Source organism: Prionailurus bengalensis, chromosome A2 (genome assembly GCF_016509475.1).
Source record: "Prionailurus bengalensis isolate Pbe53 chromosome A2, Fcat_Pben_1.1_paternal_pri, whole genome shotgun sequence".
In the NCBI taxonomy this organism is placed as follows: Eukaryota; Metazoa; Chordata; class Mammalia; order Carnivora; family Felidae; genus Prionailurus; species Prionailurus bengalensis.
In genome coordinates this window covers 3,656,496-3,671,957 of record NC_057348.1, presented here as the reverse complement: position 1 = coordinate 3,671,957, position 15,462 = coordinate 3,656,496, and the positions used below count along the sequence as shown (strand labels likewise).

At 58.1% G+C, this 15,462-nt stretch overlaps 2 protein-coding genes and 1 long non-coding RNA gene across 13 annotated transcripts in view; 1 reads left to right on the top strand and 2 right to left on the bottom strand.

Annotated features, from left to right (window-relative positions):
• Positions 1-8,978, bottom strand: part of KDM4B (lysine demethylase 4B) — a 133,942-nt gene extending 124,964 nt beyond the window's left edge. For 7 of the 10 annotated variants that reach the window (XR_006298219.1, XM_043586265.1, XM_043586267.1 and 4 more), the window contains exon 1: positions 8,863-8,973. The gene's annotated coding sequence lies outside the window, so the exon portion shown is untranslated. Of the gene's footprint in view, positions 1-8,862 lie in introns of all 10 variants that reach the window. The other 3 variants (XM_043586269.1, XM_043586274.1, XM_043586272.1) reach the window with 2 other exon arrangements.
• A 4,414-nt stretch (positions 8,979-13,392) lies between these two features.
• Positions 13,393-14,875, top strand: LOC122486745. The gene is made up of 2 exons (XR_006298217.1): positions 13,393-14,235; positions 14,280-14,875. It is a non-coding gene; the product is annotated as an uncharacterized LOC122486745 (long non-coding RNA).
• Positions 14,876-14,960: 85 nt separating this feature from the next.
• UHRF1 (ubiquitin like with PHD and ring finger domains 1) overlaps positions 14,961-15,462 on the bottom strand; it is a 33,124-nt gene continuing 32,622 nt past the window's right edge. For both annotated transcript variants that reach the window (XM_043586261.1, XM_043586260.1), the window contains one exon: positions 14,961-15,142. In XM_043586261.1, the coding sequence (XP_043442196.1) occupies positions 14,996-15,142 (147 nt within the window). In that variant the 3' untranslated portion in view covers positions 14,961-14,995. The remainder of the gene's footprint in view (positions 15,143-15,462) is intronic.

Below are 15,462 nucleotides of genomic sequence, written 5' to 3'. Positions count from 1 at the left end.
GATGGGGGTTTGTGGCTGCCCAGGGGGCTGGGAGGCAGGGGGGAGCGACTATTTAATAGGCACCGTGTTTCCTTTAGAGATGATAATAATGTTCTGGAATTTGCTGGTTGTGATGGCCGCGCGGCTCTATAAATGCTCTAAAGCCAATGAATTGTTCCCTGAAAAGGGAGAATGTTACAGTATGTGACTATCTCCACAAAAATATATTTAAGGGGCACCTGGCCTGGCTAGGTTGGTAAAACACGCAACTCTTGGCCTTGGGGTCGTGAGTTTGAGCCCCACATTGGGCACGGAGTCTACCTGAAATACGTATATATGTATTTATTACGTATATTGTAGATATTTTTAAAAAGCACCACAGGGCAGGAGTACTTGACGAGGGGCTGCTCTACAAATTCAGGGTCTGGGCATCACACCAGAGCCAGTTGCTGGGGAGCTGTCCCCTGGCCCTTCCTGGTGACCTGAACGGCTCTGGTCTCAGACTCTAAGATCCTTGAGGGCAGAGCTGACCGCCCCCCCTTTCTCTTAGCCCCTCGGAACTTCAGGCAAACACACCCGAGAGGTTCAGGCTTCCCTGCCTCCCCCATCTCTTCTCCCTACAGGCCCGCCAGGCCACGGCCCCCAGCGCCCCCCCCCCCCGCCCCCCGTTCCTTGCCCGCCGGCTCGCTGTCACCCACGAGGACAAGGCTCAGCTCACGTGGTGACTCTTCTGTCACCTCCTTGGCCACCACCCAAGCCAGCAGACACTGCCCCTGCCCCGTGCTTCCACTGGCCCGGTTTGCATGTTATCTTGGCAGCCCCGGCCCCCCGGCCCCTCTGCCTTCCGCCGTGCGCCACGACCCCTGTGGGCAGGAGACGCCGCTCATCCGGCCGCCACGAACACCCGGCCGAGCACAAGCGGGGTTGACGATACTGTCACACTCAACGGACACCGGCAGATGCCCTCAGATGGAGCCCGGGCCCCCGTGGCCGGGACCGTGAACGCGAGCCACTGGGCAGCAGGCCAGGAGCCACGGGAGAGAGGCCTTCTGTGACTCTCGGTTTCGTACCTTCGCCTCGAGGTCGGCAGACCGCACGGCTTGGGCATTTGCAGAGGCCGCGGGACGTGTCACCGAGGCCACCGTGCCCACTCTGCCTGTGACCGTCGGCCTCGACCCGACAGCGCCCAGCGGCCGCAGCTCTCTCAGTGGTGGGCGAGCTCCGTCCGTCCGTCCGTCCGTCCGTCCAAGCACCCACACTCCCTTCTGCGGGGCCCAGCGAGAGGCGCTCCCTGCGCAGAGTGGTCAGTTTCCCAGTGAACGACACTGCCGGGCCGGGGCGGGGGGGGGGGGGGGCTGCCTCTGGTGCAAGCAGAACACGGCAGACGGGAGCGGCCGAGACCGCTCTGTGGCTTCCACACGCGACCGCCCGGGAAGGCGGCGAGAACGGGACGCCTTCTCTTCCAGAAGGGGTCAGCTGCACTAGCCTCTCCTGACTCCCTACTCGTCCTCGGGGAGGAGGACTTGGAATAACGCGGCAAATCAAGAGTTTAAATTCCAGGGGCTTTACTCACACGCAAGCGAGACACGAGCAATCCTCTCAACTCGTGACCAAGATAATCAGATCCATGCAGCCCGCCGACCCGAGATAGGAAGCCCACTGTGCCGAGGGCCGACGCTGACACATGGGATTTTGACAGAAACCGGGGCGGGGGTGGGGGTGGGGAGGGGGTGGACAGCGGGTATCTGATTCGAAGGGGCCAGCGGCAACATGATGGAATCTTCCGGTCAGGCCGCCCGGCCACGGTCGCGCTCATTGGAGACCGCACCAGCCGGCTCCCAGGCGGCCGTCTGAGCTGCCCAGAAACGCCGGGGCGTGCGGCCCATCTCCAACCCCGCTTAGGGGCCGGGGATCCCGGGCCCACCCCTGTCGTCACACCGTCACGGCGCCTGCTGGTGGCTGCGGGCTGGCTCTCGGTCAAACGGGGCCTCGGGGATCCAGCCCCTGGCTTCTCCCGCACAAAGCACGGCTCCAGATGCACCACCGGCTCGTCTTACACGCATCGTCTCTCTCCACGTCCTCTCCCTGGAGCCCGGAGCGAGCGGCCACGAAGCCACAAAGGCGGGCCCACCTCCGCCCCTACCTGCCCGGAAGGCGCCACCCTCTGGGGCGAGAGTCTGGACCGCCCCGCCCAGAGATCCCCTCCTCGCCACTCGCCGTACAGGCCCTTCTGAGAAATGCAACTGGGATCACGGGCCGGCGACCAGGGCCAAACCCTACGTTAGTCCTCGTTCCGCTCTGTACCTGGGGACCCACCGGGGGGCTCGCTTTCTGACTACGCGCTCTTTCTCCCCCGAGCAAAAGCACTCGAGGCCGCCACCCCCTGGAGTCACAGCCCAGAGCCGCAGGACAGCTTTGCGCTCCTCTGCTGCTAAAAGGCACGGCCGGCCGTGGGGCCAAGGCGGCTTCACACACCCTGTCCGGCGATGCCCTCACTTTCCCCCAGCGCCCTCGCATTCCCCAGAACCGCCGACGCAGGGCAAGGAAAGAGGGGACGGAACGAAAGAAGGAAGGGAGAAACGGAGAGGCAGAGGGAAAAGAAAGAAAGAAAAAAAAAAAAAGACAGGCAACTTTGGAAAGCCAAGAAGCTCTGAGTAACCCTCTCCAGACTGTTTACTTCCATCAACTAAAGAAGGCATGACTGTAAATTAACGGTACGCTCTCTTGACAAGTCAGAACGGTCCCGGGAAGTTACCAGATCTGAGACGCTGGAGACGTCCTTGGCTCGGGAATCACACGTCAGCCGCTCTGCACACCCAGCAGCCGTGGTCGAAGAGAAAGGCAGGACAAATGCTGCCAGGCGCAGTCCCGCGCCCGACACGTGCCATCTGGCAGCCACCTGGCTGTCCGGGAGCCCCACAAAGCTCAGCGTCCACACCCGTGAAAGCCACCTCTTCGGCGAGTCCCCGTGGAGACCCTGCGGCTGGTGACGATAAAAGCCACCTCCCAGAATGCCTTGGTGGCTCAGTCGGCTACGCAGCCAACGTCGTCTCAGGTCACGATCGCACAGTTCGTGAGTTCGAGCCCCCATCGGGCCCTCCGCCGCCAGCACGGAGCCTGCTTCGGATCCTCTGTCCCCCTCTCTCTGCCTCTCCCCGACTTGGGCTCTCTCTCAAAAATAAATAAAAACTTTAAGAAACAAGAACATAAGGCGCCCAGGTGGCTCAGTCGGTTGAGCGTCCGACTTCAGCTCGGGTCGTGATCTCACTCACGGTTCGTGGGTTCGAGCCCCGCGTCAGGCTCTGGGCTGACAGCTCAGGGCCTGGAGCCTGCTTCGGATTTTGTGTCTCCCTCTCTCTCTCTCTCTGCCCTCCCCCGTTCCCTCTCTCTCTCTCTCTCCTTCTCAAAAATAAACAATCAAAAATTTTTTAAATAAAAATTAAAATAAATAAAAAACAAAAAACAAAAACACAAAACCACCTCCCAGGACTCCACCGCCCCTTCCGACGCAGGCTTACAGATGCTTACAAAACAAAGCGATTGGGAAACGCGTCTTCCTTTTAAACCCTCAGCCTCTGCTAGACCGAAACAAACTCCTTAGGCCGAGAGGGCTCCTTCCCAATCTTCTGAGAAGATTTCTTCCCAATTTTCCGGGGTACAGTACAAAAGGGGGGAGCATGAGGTCAGACATCACAAATAGCAAAGTATTTGCCCCTGTTCACAGCTACTTTTTTTTCTTCCTTCATTTTGGGGTTGTTTTGGTGGATGAAATCGTAACATTTTCTGTATTTCTGTATTTCCAGCAGTGTTAATTTCCCTTGAAACAAACCAGGACCCCCCAATTTTTTAATCTAGAGTGCTTCGATGTAAAAAAGATAGAAATTCGTTCATTCAACAAAAGGGCATTCACCGAACACCCACCGTGTGCCAGGCTGCCCTAGGTGCTAGGGAGACACGCGGCAGCCAAGACAGATGTCATTTCTATAGCGTGGACCTCACACCCTGGCGCAGGTGTCCCCAAACCACAGCCCACAGCTCAAGCCCCGCTCACTACCTGTTTCTGCACAGCCTCCGAGCGAAGAATGGTTCTGACATTTTTTTTTTTTTAATTTTTTTTTTGTCAACGTTTATTTATTTTTGGGACAGAGAGAGACAGAGCATGAACGGGGGAGGGGCAGAGAGAGAGGGAGACACAGAATCGGAAACAGGCTCCAGGCTCTGAGCCATAGCCCAGAGCCCGACGCGGGGCTCGAACTCACAGACCGCGAGATCGTGACCTGGCTGAAGTCGGACGCTTAACCGACTGCGCCACCCAGGCGCCCCTGGTTCTGACATTTTTAAGTGATGAGGTGAGAAAAAAAAAAAAATCAAAAGAAGAAAAATAGTTCATCACATGCAAAAAGTATGTGAAATTCACAATTCTGTGACCATGAATAAAGTTTTATTGGAAAACAAACACACTCATTTATTTCCATACTTTCATGCTACGATGGCAGAGCAGTGGGGACAGAGACCGGCCTGTAAAGCCAACACTATCTACTCTCTAACCCTTCACAAAAGGAGCTTCTGTCCTGTGAACGAGATGGACCATAAACACATAAACAGCTTAATATGTATTTACAGCAGGGCTAAATGCAAAGATGAAAAGGCAGGGCGGGGAGAGAGGGTGGTCGCAAGGGTGAGTTTAGGCAGTGTGGTCAGGGACGGCCTCTGAGCAGAGACCTGAGTGACAAGGAGCCAGCTGGCTAGAAGAGTGCAGGGACAGCAAGTGCAAAGGCCCTGAGGCAGGGAAGCTGGTTAGGACTGAGGGAGCAGGCACGGGAGGGGGAGGAGGAGGGCGGGGAGAAAGGACAGATCACAGAGGACAGAGCAGGGAGGCCACGGGAAAGGGTCTCGAGTTTTTTCCAGGGACAACAGGAAGCCACCAGAGGGTTCTGAGGAGAGGAAGACCGTTTTTACAGTTTCCAAAAGCTCCCTGAGGGAACAAGACTGAAAAGTGACAGACCAGATGCCACGGATGCCCTCTCTAACCAATGAGACCCTCAAAATCCAATTCGTCCAACAACAGAATCAATTCCTCAAGCCACCCCGCCCTGGCCAATGGCGTGACACAAACTTTTCTTGTTAACGTCGTAGTTAAATCTATTTCGTTGTAGACCTGCAACCAGCTTATTAACAGACCCACGACTTTGGGGACATTTCTGTTCAGGAGGAGGCGAGATTAAGGACGTGAGTCACCTTCGAGTCGACTCAGAGAGAACGGTTAAGCAAAGTGACAGGAAGGGGTATGGCGGGGGGCTGGGGGGAACAGGAGAGGTGAAAGCCTGGGCAGGGCGCCCCGGGGGGCTCGTGACGGGAACAGCCCTTGAAGATCCCTGCACCATGGCGGTGGGGGGGCCTGGGGGAGCCTGTGGGTGTGCGCCTCTCCTGGAGTGGAAGCTACGGGCTGGGAAGGCCAGAGCGACAGTCGGGAAGGACCCGGACAGCCAGGCTGCGTACGGCTGGCACCGTCTACAAACATGGGCCCCTCCCTATTCAAGAACGGAGGGGAGGAGGGGGACAAAGGAAACCGGAACTTGAGGCAGATCGGGGTCACAACCAAATACCAGGGTTAAAGGCTAAGTGACGGGCTCTCAGGGCGACTGCGTGCCCCAGGGGACATCTGTGGTTGTCACACTGGGGGTGGCTCCTGACATCAAGTGGGTGGGGCCAGGGATGCTGCTCAGCCCCCTACGGTGCCCAGGACGGTCCCACGGAGAACAATCCAGCGGAACGGTGACAGGCAGAGGGAGCCCCGGAAAGAAGCAGATGGTTGCAGCAGCAGGTCAACCCAGTCCCGCTCAGAGCTCCTGCTGCCACACGAGACACTCAGTGCCTCTCATCCCCTCCGATCCCCACAATGACCTACGAGGGGCTCTCGCTGTACCCATTTTACAGATGAGAAATGCAAGGCCCAGGGAAGGAAAGTGACTGACTCCAGAGGAGGGATTTGCACCCAGGTCCCTCAGACTCGGAAGCCTCTCTGGGGACAGGAATCCGGAGACACGGCCAAGAACAGCAGGTCAGAACGGGGTCCCGGTTCGGCACTCTCCTCCGCCGCCCGGCACCCTCAGCCAGAAGCAGAGGCACGGGGGGGGGCGGGGCAGGAAGGAGCTGGGGCACTGAGGCGCCACAGAGCAGCCCCGGGGACAAGTCTCTGGGGCAGAACCAGGAACCCTGGCCGGCCCGGGCTGCGGGTGAGGCATGGTGGGGACCGAGGGGTTTGCGGGGCCCTCCCAGTCGTGCCCTCTGCCAGGAGTTCATTTGTTCTCCACCCTCGCCGCCCCCCCCCCCCCCCAGCTTGGTTCTTGAGCAAGCGACTGGCCCGAGGTCACACACACAGCTCTGAACCTCACACGCTTCCAGATCCCGGGGAAAAAAGCCACCCAGAAAGGCCCGTCAGCCAGCGCCTGGGTCCATCAGCACGCATCCCCTGGTGCTGCCTGTTCCTGAACCAGGCCCCACGGATGGTGGACTTCACACCCCAGGGCGCCCACCTGTCCCTTCCCCCGCTAACACTGAGGCCCCCTGAAGTTAGGAATTCTCCATAACCTGCTCCAGCGCTCAAACGTGCCCACTGTCACAGGTGTCAGATAGAACCCAGGAACAGATGGCCGAGCCCCTCCAGGGGAAGGGGGCGGGGCGCTGGAGGGCAGGGGCGAGAAACCAGCAGAGAAGGCGGCCAAACGAAATGCAGGACCAAGTACAGAGTCGCCAGGGTGGGGGAAAGGGGCATAGTGGGGGGCGGGGGGGGGGGGGTCGCTGTCCACCCCAGAGCCCAGAGGACTCCTGCGGGATGGCACAGGGACAGGGAAACTACAACAAAGGCCGGGCGGGTCCTAAGTGACCCGTCAGCAACACCTTTCGATTCCAGCAGTTAACATTTCCTCAGCAGCCCACCCACAAAGAGGAAAGGTTTCGAAAACGCGAGAAAATCAATCGTCCCGACACCCGTGTGTATCTATTTCGGGTCAATGGCTACACGCTCACGCGAATGGACACACAGCTCACCGGCGGGGACGGACACAGCGCCCGCGTGCATCCGCCACAACACCTGGGCGCTTGTGTGCAACCGCACCCCGGCCACCCCCTTTGCCCCCCAGCGGTGACGTCCCCCAGGGCAGGGCAGTCTGACCTGCACGGTGTCCGCAGCACAAATGGAAGAACACCGGGGTTGGCCAAGCATCCAATCAGAAACACGGAAAGAGGGCCAGCGAGTTTCAGAAAGCCTCGACTCAGACAATCACAAGTTGACTCCGCGACTTTCCCACTCTGTCCTTCAGGGTTCCAGAAAACAAACTGCAGGGAGGAGAGAGGCCATCCACGGCTCTCCCAGAGGTGGCAAGAAAAGGCTGACCAGCGAGTTGACAATCCCTCCCCAAGCCTCATAAGGAAGCTATTATTTGAGAATTAGGGGAGTCATTAGCTCTCGGATGGCACCGATAAAAGCCCGTAGAGTCGTCTAATGAGCCCGTCTTAGGGGCTTTCTGCCGCCTGGAGACAGCCACGTAAATGGTTGTGCAGAGCCGTGGGGCAGGGCACCCAAGCCTTAAATGCAATCCCAGTATCCTCAGACCCCCAGGCAGAGCCAGCACCCAACGGGACCCGAGGGAGCTTGCTGAATAAATGCCACTGGCAGAAACACACGGAAAAGAACACACACCGCGCGTGTCACGGGATTACTGGACCCCACGGATTACTGGACCCACCTTCCCGCTAGTTTCCTAACTCGGGAAACAGTTCCCCAGGTGCACCCGAATTAGGAAAACAAAAGCCTCCTCCCCCAGCCAAACAGCCGGGGACGCACCAGAGCGCAGTCCAGGCCTCCCGCACCCCCAGAGGGGGGCAGAACAATCTCGTGGAAAGCCTTCCACCGCGCCCAGGTGGACACGCACCCCACGGCACCCGGTGTCATCGCGCCCACCGCGCGCACACCCAGGCCCTCGCACGCTGCCGGGCCGGGGCCGGTCCCTTTCAGAACGAAGCCGAGCCCCAGCTCCCACGGGGAAGGGACGAGATGGGACGGCCCAACGGGGTCGCCGCGGGGAGCGACTCCACAGTCTATTTCTACGACGGGGCTCGGAGGGGGAGGCACTGAGGGGACGCGTCCGGAAGCTGCGAGGTGCATACCAAGTGGACACGGGTTTTAATTTAAAAAATCCAGACTGCACGCCTCTCTTCGGGGGCAGGTGTGGAAGCCGCGACGGCGCGGCGGGCTGCCTCGGGGCGGGGGTGGGGGGCAGCGACGGCCACGGCGGGGGGCGCCACCGGGCAGCGCCCCGGCGGCCCCACCGGGGCGCGCAGAGCGGCGGACGCGCAGGCGGGCGCTGGCCGGGGCCTGGGATCGCCGGCGCTCGCGAGCTCTCCGTCTCGGCCTCTCTCCTCATTTTGTTTAATTATCAGGATTGTTGTGAATAATAAAGAGGGGCCCAGCCGGGCAGGGCCGGGCCGGGCCGGGCCACCCACGCTGTCATCTTTTGTGCAGGGCCGGCGGGGACGCCCCGGCCCAGCCCCCGCGCGCCCCCGGCCCCGGCCCGGACGCCCCCGCCTCCCGCCCCCGGGCCCGCCATTGTCCGGCCGCGGCCGCCCCCGCCCGAGGCCCCGCCGGGCGCCCCCACCCCCCCCCCGGGCCGGGCGGTTAACGCCCCCAACCGCCTCGCGGGCCGGGACAAAGCGCGGCGGCCGCGGCCCGAGCAGGCCGCGCCCGAGGCCTGGGCCTCGAGTCCCGGGCGCCCGCCCGCAGCCCGGGGCGCGGCGCGGGGGCGGCGGCGGCGGCGGCGGCTGCGGCGGCGGCTGCGGCGGGGCCCGAGCGCCGACGCGGCGGCCGCCTCCCCGCGGGCTCACCTGAGGCGGCGCGCGCGGCCCGGTCCGGAGCAGCGGCGCGCGCTCCCCCGCCCTCGGCGTCGCACCCCCAGGCCCCGCTCGGGCCGGGCCCCGCTCGGTCGCTGGCGGCCGAGCCCTCCGCGAGCGCCCGGGCGGGGCTTATGAGGCCGCGCGCCAGCTCCGCCCTGGCTGCCATTGGGCCCCGAGCCCACGCCCGCGCGCCCATTGGCTGTCGCTGACAGCTCCGCCCCTCCCCTCCGCCGGACCCATCAACATCGCACGACCCGCCCCCCGCGCGCCTCGATTGGGCGGGTGTCGGCCCCGGCCTCGTCTCCCCATTGGCTGGCCGGACGGGACACGCCGGCGCCCACCCACGTGCCCGCTGACCGGCTCCGTTTTCATTGGAAGCGGCGCACGCCAGTCAAGGCAGCAGCCACCAACCCGACGGTGGCTGGGCCTCGGATTGACAAGGGCGCCTCGGGGACCGCCCAACGACCGCACCGGGGCAAGTGAGCATTGGCTTGCGGGGTGAGCCCGAGGCGCGGACTGGCTGAGGCGAATGCCAATCAGGGTCCGGGCCCCGCCCCGGTTATCAGGCTGCAACTGAGTACGTGAGACCTAGCACAACATCAGCACCAGGACGGGGTGGCACGGCGACGGGGTTCGAGACTCGCGGCCGGAACTTGGACGCAGAGTTTCCCACTCCTTTAAATCCCGAGGGGGGAGACAGCTCCGGTGCAATCCATGTAACAAAAGAACTGGAGAAATATAAAGTCAAGCAGCAAGCGCCCCTCCTCGGGCCCCCCCCAAAAGCCAAATTTATTTCCATCACAATCAACAAACCTTTGCAAACCCGCAAGGCCCTCGGGGTAGTTAGGTGCGCTTCCCCGAGTTCCCTAACACAAGACAGTCCCTAACACCAAGGTTCGAAGGTCCGCCGGGCTCCATGCCTCACTGGGACCTCTCTGGGCCTCGGTTACCCCTGTGAAGTCGCTAACGATGGTAACAGCTCCCTCCACCGCCTGCCCCTCCTCCAGGGATGTTGCAAGAATCGAGTGGGACCAGACACACAAAGGGCTTGCGTGGGTGGCTTCTCATGAGTGGGTTTACCACTGTCATTGCTGTTACCACTTGCGCAGTAGACAGCAGTGGGGCGCGCACCGAGCCGCAGGCAGGCATGCAGATCAGCCGCAGGAGTTTCTCCAGTAACATTGTAAATATTATCCACCCTGGACCCCGGGAGGTCAGGTACTTCATGCAACGCCTTCAGAGGTTACAGGCTGCAGCGCAGGGTGCAGCCGTTTCCAAGGCGGTGCTCTACACCAGAACTGGGCAGGTAACTTAGGGCACTAGGGAACTAGGCAGGGAACTTAGGGCACTGGGCGCTCTACAGGACTTTCAACCGTGTAACAGTTGAACAAGAGGTGGGTCTACATGCCCAGCCCTGGATCCATCCCCTACCCACGTTGGTGAGCAAGCTGCAGAATGGTCCAGAACTCTGTATCCAGCAACCGACGTTATGGACACAAACACAGAGACCAGTGTCGTGTGGTTTCTAAAGGGCACGCATCCGTGTCAAGGCACACAGAAAGGCCGCCCTGAAATGGAGAAAAGGACACCTTTGGAGAGGGGATAGATCCGCACTGCTAAAAAGAGTAGTCAGTGGGGATGTGAATCTGTTCAGGGAGGTTTTCAATTCTCATGGGACTGTATTCATACATTCCTCGTGTAGTTTAAATTTAATTTTAAAGATGCCAAGTAGTAACTGTCCCCAAGGAACTCCCGAACCAGTGGGAAAGACAAACGCATTTGATCATGGCAACACGGCATCCACGATGCAATAATGGAGGGGATCCCCCCCCACTCACCACCCCCCCCCTATTCTACTTCCAAGTTTATCCTCTAAGACGTAAATATCAGGTGTTTGGATTTCACAGACTCTGAAATCCTTTTTTTTTTTTTTTTTTTTTTTTTTATTAGAGCACCTAAATAGGTTGCCAACTTTCTTATCTTGTGTAGGGAGACTTTAAAACACCACCTATTATGTAAAAATCTGAACGACTGTAGAATCCAGATGGGAGGAATATTCTGGGGTTCACCATAACTTTCTGTTTGAAAGTTTGCATAATAAAAGGTTAGGAAAAAAGCGTGATCGTTGCCATTTAATTAAAAAAGTGTCCTGTGCAAAGTAGGAAGGAAGCAGAATTTTCAAAGGGACAAATTCGCATGGGGATAAATCACCTGGGTTTTCTCCAAGTCTTTGCAGACAGGTGCGAATCTCAGGCAAGGCTGCTACTGGGAGCCACCCTGGATGTCTCCCTGAACAAGCCAGGGGGCCTTCTGCACCAGCCCCGGGGGGGGGGGGGCGGGGGTTGAGAGAGAGGGAGACAGAATCCCAAGCAGGCTCCGCAGCATGGAGGTCACGTGGGGCTCAAACCCATGAACCAGAAGATCGTGACCTGAGCCAAAACCAAGAGTCAGACACCTGACCGACTGAGCCACCCAGGTGGCCCTGGAGGGGGCTCATTTCTAACTGGTCTTCATCTTCCCCAGAAGGGCAAGGTACAGGGCTGGGACTCCCCTCCCACACACAGGCCAGTCTAATGCGTAAGTACAGATGGTTGGAAAGGCATCTCCTTTGTGTTTAAAAAAAAAAAAAAAATTCCTTTTTAGAAGTACATTCAGAGGAGGAATCCCAACGTCCCATTTCACTCCAAGTATGTATCACTGGACATCCGTGTAGATTTCACATTTTTGAACACACACACGAATATGCACACGCCAGACCACCGCTCACATCTGTTCGTTTCCTAAGGTGCTAGACAGAGTGGTAACTCGGGAAATGAACGGAAATGAAGAGAAAACCGGCACAAGGCAGTAGGTCTTTTGACTTTTTTTTTTTTCCCGCATATACCCAGTTTTCAAATGTTCCAAAGGGATCACGAGCCGATTTTATAACCAGGGTTCGTGGGTTTGAGCCCCAACATCGGGCTCTGTGCGGACAGCTCGGAGCCTGCCTGGGATTCTCTCTCTCTCTCTCTCTCTCTCTTTCGCTCTCCCAAAATAAATAAACTGAGAAAAAAAGTATTAGGAAAAATGAAGTCAACCAGGTGGGGGCAGTCAGTTAAGCGTCTGACTCTTCATCTCAGCTCAGGCCATGGCCTCGTCATTCACGGGTTCGAGCCCGGGCCAGGCTTTGCGCTGACTGCGATGCAAGGCCTGCTTGGGATTCTCTCTCTCCTCTCTCGGCCCCTCCCCTCGCTTTCACATAAACTTTCTCTCAAAGTGAATAAAAAACTTAAAAAAAGATCACAACAAAGTCACCCGGGTGGATTTAAAAACGGGTGGTTAATCCATATAATGGAATATTATTCAGCCTTTAAAAGGAGTGAAACAGTGACACGGGTTCCCATGTGAAGACCCCCGAACGCACGACGCTCAGGCGGGGAACCAGACACGAGAGGCCACGCGGGGTGTGAGTTCACGCGTGTGAAATGTCCCAAACAGGCTCATCCACGGACGGGAAGGGGGCTCGTGGGGGCCGGGAGAGGGGGATGGGATTCCTTTTCAGGGTGAGAATGTTCCGGAACTAAAGGTGATGGTCGCGGGACTCTGAACATACTAAAAACGAGTTAACTTTACACTCTAAACGGGTGAACTTGAGGGCAACGCGAAATGTATCTCGATAAAGCGGTTACATAACCATAAAAACCAAAGCAAACCAGGAAAGAAATACGCCTAATATTGTGATCGCTTCTGCCCGGCATTTCCACAGTTTCCTGGGTTTCGCTAATTTTTAACAAGAGACGTTGTTCGTAACTTTTAAAATGAGAGGACCGTCCAAAAAGCCAACAGTCTCGACAACAAACCCACCTCCGTGTGCTCTGCCCCTGGGGGCTGGGGGGCCGGCCTGGGGCACGTCTGGGGCACTTCCTCTGCGCGTTCACAGTTGACATTTGACACACCACGAAAATGACCCATGCAAGAAGTGTTACAACTCGAAGGACTTGAGTATTTCCGCAGAGGAGCACAACCATCAGCAGACCTAGAACATTCCCCTCGCCCCGCGAGGCAGCCCGGCCCCTTTAGCTCTCCGCCCCGCCCCCACCCAGCATGCTTTCAAGGGCACACGTGATGCATCGAGAGGACCAAACGGGGCAGAACGCCTTCCTGGCTATCAAGTCAGAGCCGCCCGCGTCAAGGAAAGGTGTGGGGACCAGGTGGACGGAAACTCCTCCCTCTGCAGGATTCAGCTGCGCCTCTCCCTGCAGTGGATGGTTAACCCGTCACCATCCTTGACCTCCAACTTCTGCTGGAGACAAGAGAGCGTGTCAGGCCGTCAGGAGCCCCCTGGCCCGCAGAGACCTCTCTAGGATCATGTGACTTCAGGCCGAGCGCCTAATGGAGGGGGTGGCTGTCCGTTTCCTCACACGTAAACGGGAACAGTCCACTGACCTTGGGGAGCAGGAAGTGGGCCCTGGTTCCAAGCCGGAAGGCTGGATGTGGCCCCTTGGCCCGGGCTGGTGGGCCCCGTAAAAGTCCCAGCCCAATCACGGCACACCGCCTTGTCGTCAGCCCGTCCTCTCCTCTGGAGGGGACGGATGCCACCTGCCAGGCCTGTCTTCCTGGGGCTTTCGTGAACAGAACGCGAAATACGGGGAACCAAAGAGGTCCCTGCCTGGCAGACCACAAAACCATTCGCCGACAGAAGACACAACCCAATGCATCTGTAAAAGGCATTTATTCCAAGAATCTAAAATTTGGACAAAGAATATTGAACTGTTTAGAAAAAGCCTACACAGGATTTCGCTGTTTCTTCCTAATACATTAACAACCTAATAATAAGGAAAAAAGAAAGACTTTTTAAAACGACACCACTCCAGTTTGTCTGCAGTTATGGGATTTAAAATATTCCTGTTCTATTGAGGTAAAAGCTGCAAACTTTGGTAAAGTTAGAAAAATTAACAAATCATTCCAAAAAAATACAAAACCAAAAAACAAAACAAAACAAAACAAAACCAGAAACACAACCAAACCCTAAGTTATAGTTTTCTTGGTACATATACAATAACTACAAAAAAATTTCATTCAGAAAAAAAGTACTTAAAAAAAATTCCCTCTTAGAATTCTCGATCGGGGAGTTGAAAATTCAGTGGAAAGGATGGACATAAAAGAAATCTCCCCCAAACACTCACCCGCTATCGGGAAGAACAGGTTAACCACAGTTTTAGGATCTGGTTGGCATTTTCGACAATTCAGTGCTAAAAAGAGAGCCCCACGTTTCCAACAGAAGAAAAGACCCAAAGGCACTTGAACATGGCTTCGAACGTCCGCTTCCGTGGCGCGGCAGACGAGACAGCGGGCACTCGGCCGCCCGCCCAGCCCCGCGCGGAGGTCCGCCCAGCCCCGCGCGGAGGTCCGCCCAGCCCCGCGCGGAGGTCCGGGGGCGGCGGCTTCGGGGCGACTCCTGTCCGCTCACCCCGAGGGAGGAGGGCTCTGCGTGGGGCGGCTGCCACGTGAAAGCAAACTTGGGGGATGGCTTCGGGGCCGGAGGGGGCTCCTCGCTTCTTGTCACCCTCCCCGTGGGTGACGGTGGGGCCGGCCACCCCCCGGGCCGCCAGCAGGCGCTGCCTTGCTGGCTTCTAGGCGGCAAGACGCGCGGTCAGGGAGATGCGCTCGCTTTCAACTTCAGAGGCCGAAGCCACGCACCTTGAAAAAGATTGTTCTGGGCGGCCGGGCGCCTTCTGGCTCGGCGGCGGCAGGAACTTCTGGGAACTTGGCGCCGGGAACACGAGCAGCCTTCGCGCCAAGGCGTTTTGAATTCCATCTTCAGAAAAAATTGTTTGTGTTTGTTGTTCTGCTGATAAACTGCAGGCTTTGTATTTTTCTAAAACCAAAACACAACACTGACAAGTCCAACTTTCTTTCCTTCTTTCTTCGAGCCGTAATACAAACTCCGGGAAATGTGTAGGTTAAAACAAAACAAAACAAAACAAAACAAAACCAGGAAGACGAGGCTTTTTAGGGAGTGGAGGAAAAGCTACCTGTTTAAGTTAAGCCCACTAAACACAAAAGAGGGGGCCAAGACCCCTGTGACACTTTTTTTTTTTTTTTTTCCAAAAAAAAAACACTACCGGCGAGAAGCATTTGAGGATCACCGCCCGCTGCCGTAGCCGGGGAAGAGCTGGTTGAGGACGGCCTGTAGCGGCTGGTTCACCTGCATGGCATAGCTCCGGCCCAGGTCGTAGCGGCAGGCCGGGCAGCTGAACACCTGCGCCCGGAAGGATCTGTCCAGGCAATCCTGCAAGACAGAGGGGGGTGAGCGGCCCCGTCCGAGCCAGCCGCCCGCGTCCCCAGGACGGAGCCAGCGACAATTACCGACGTCTCACAGGGTCCGGAGGCCCCTCCTGACCGTCGGTCTTGTTTTCTACCTCTAGCCTGGCCTCCCCGGGGCTCCTCACGGACTCCAAGCTCATCCCGGCCTCCAGGCCTCGGTACTGAGGTCGCGCTGCCCCTCAGCTCTGTCCTCTGGCTCTCCTGGCACTCACGCCTCGGCTCGGGCCGCCTCCTCAGAGGGCCCTTCCTTGATGACCCTCGAATGTCAGAAGCGGCCCTCACCCT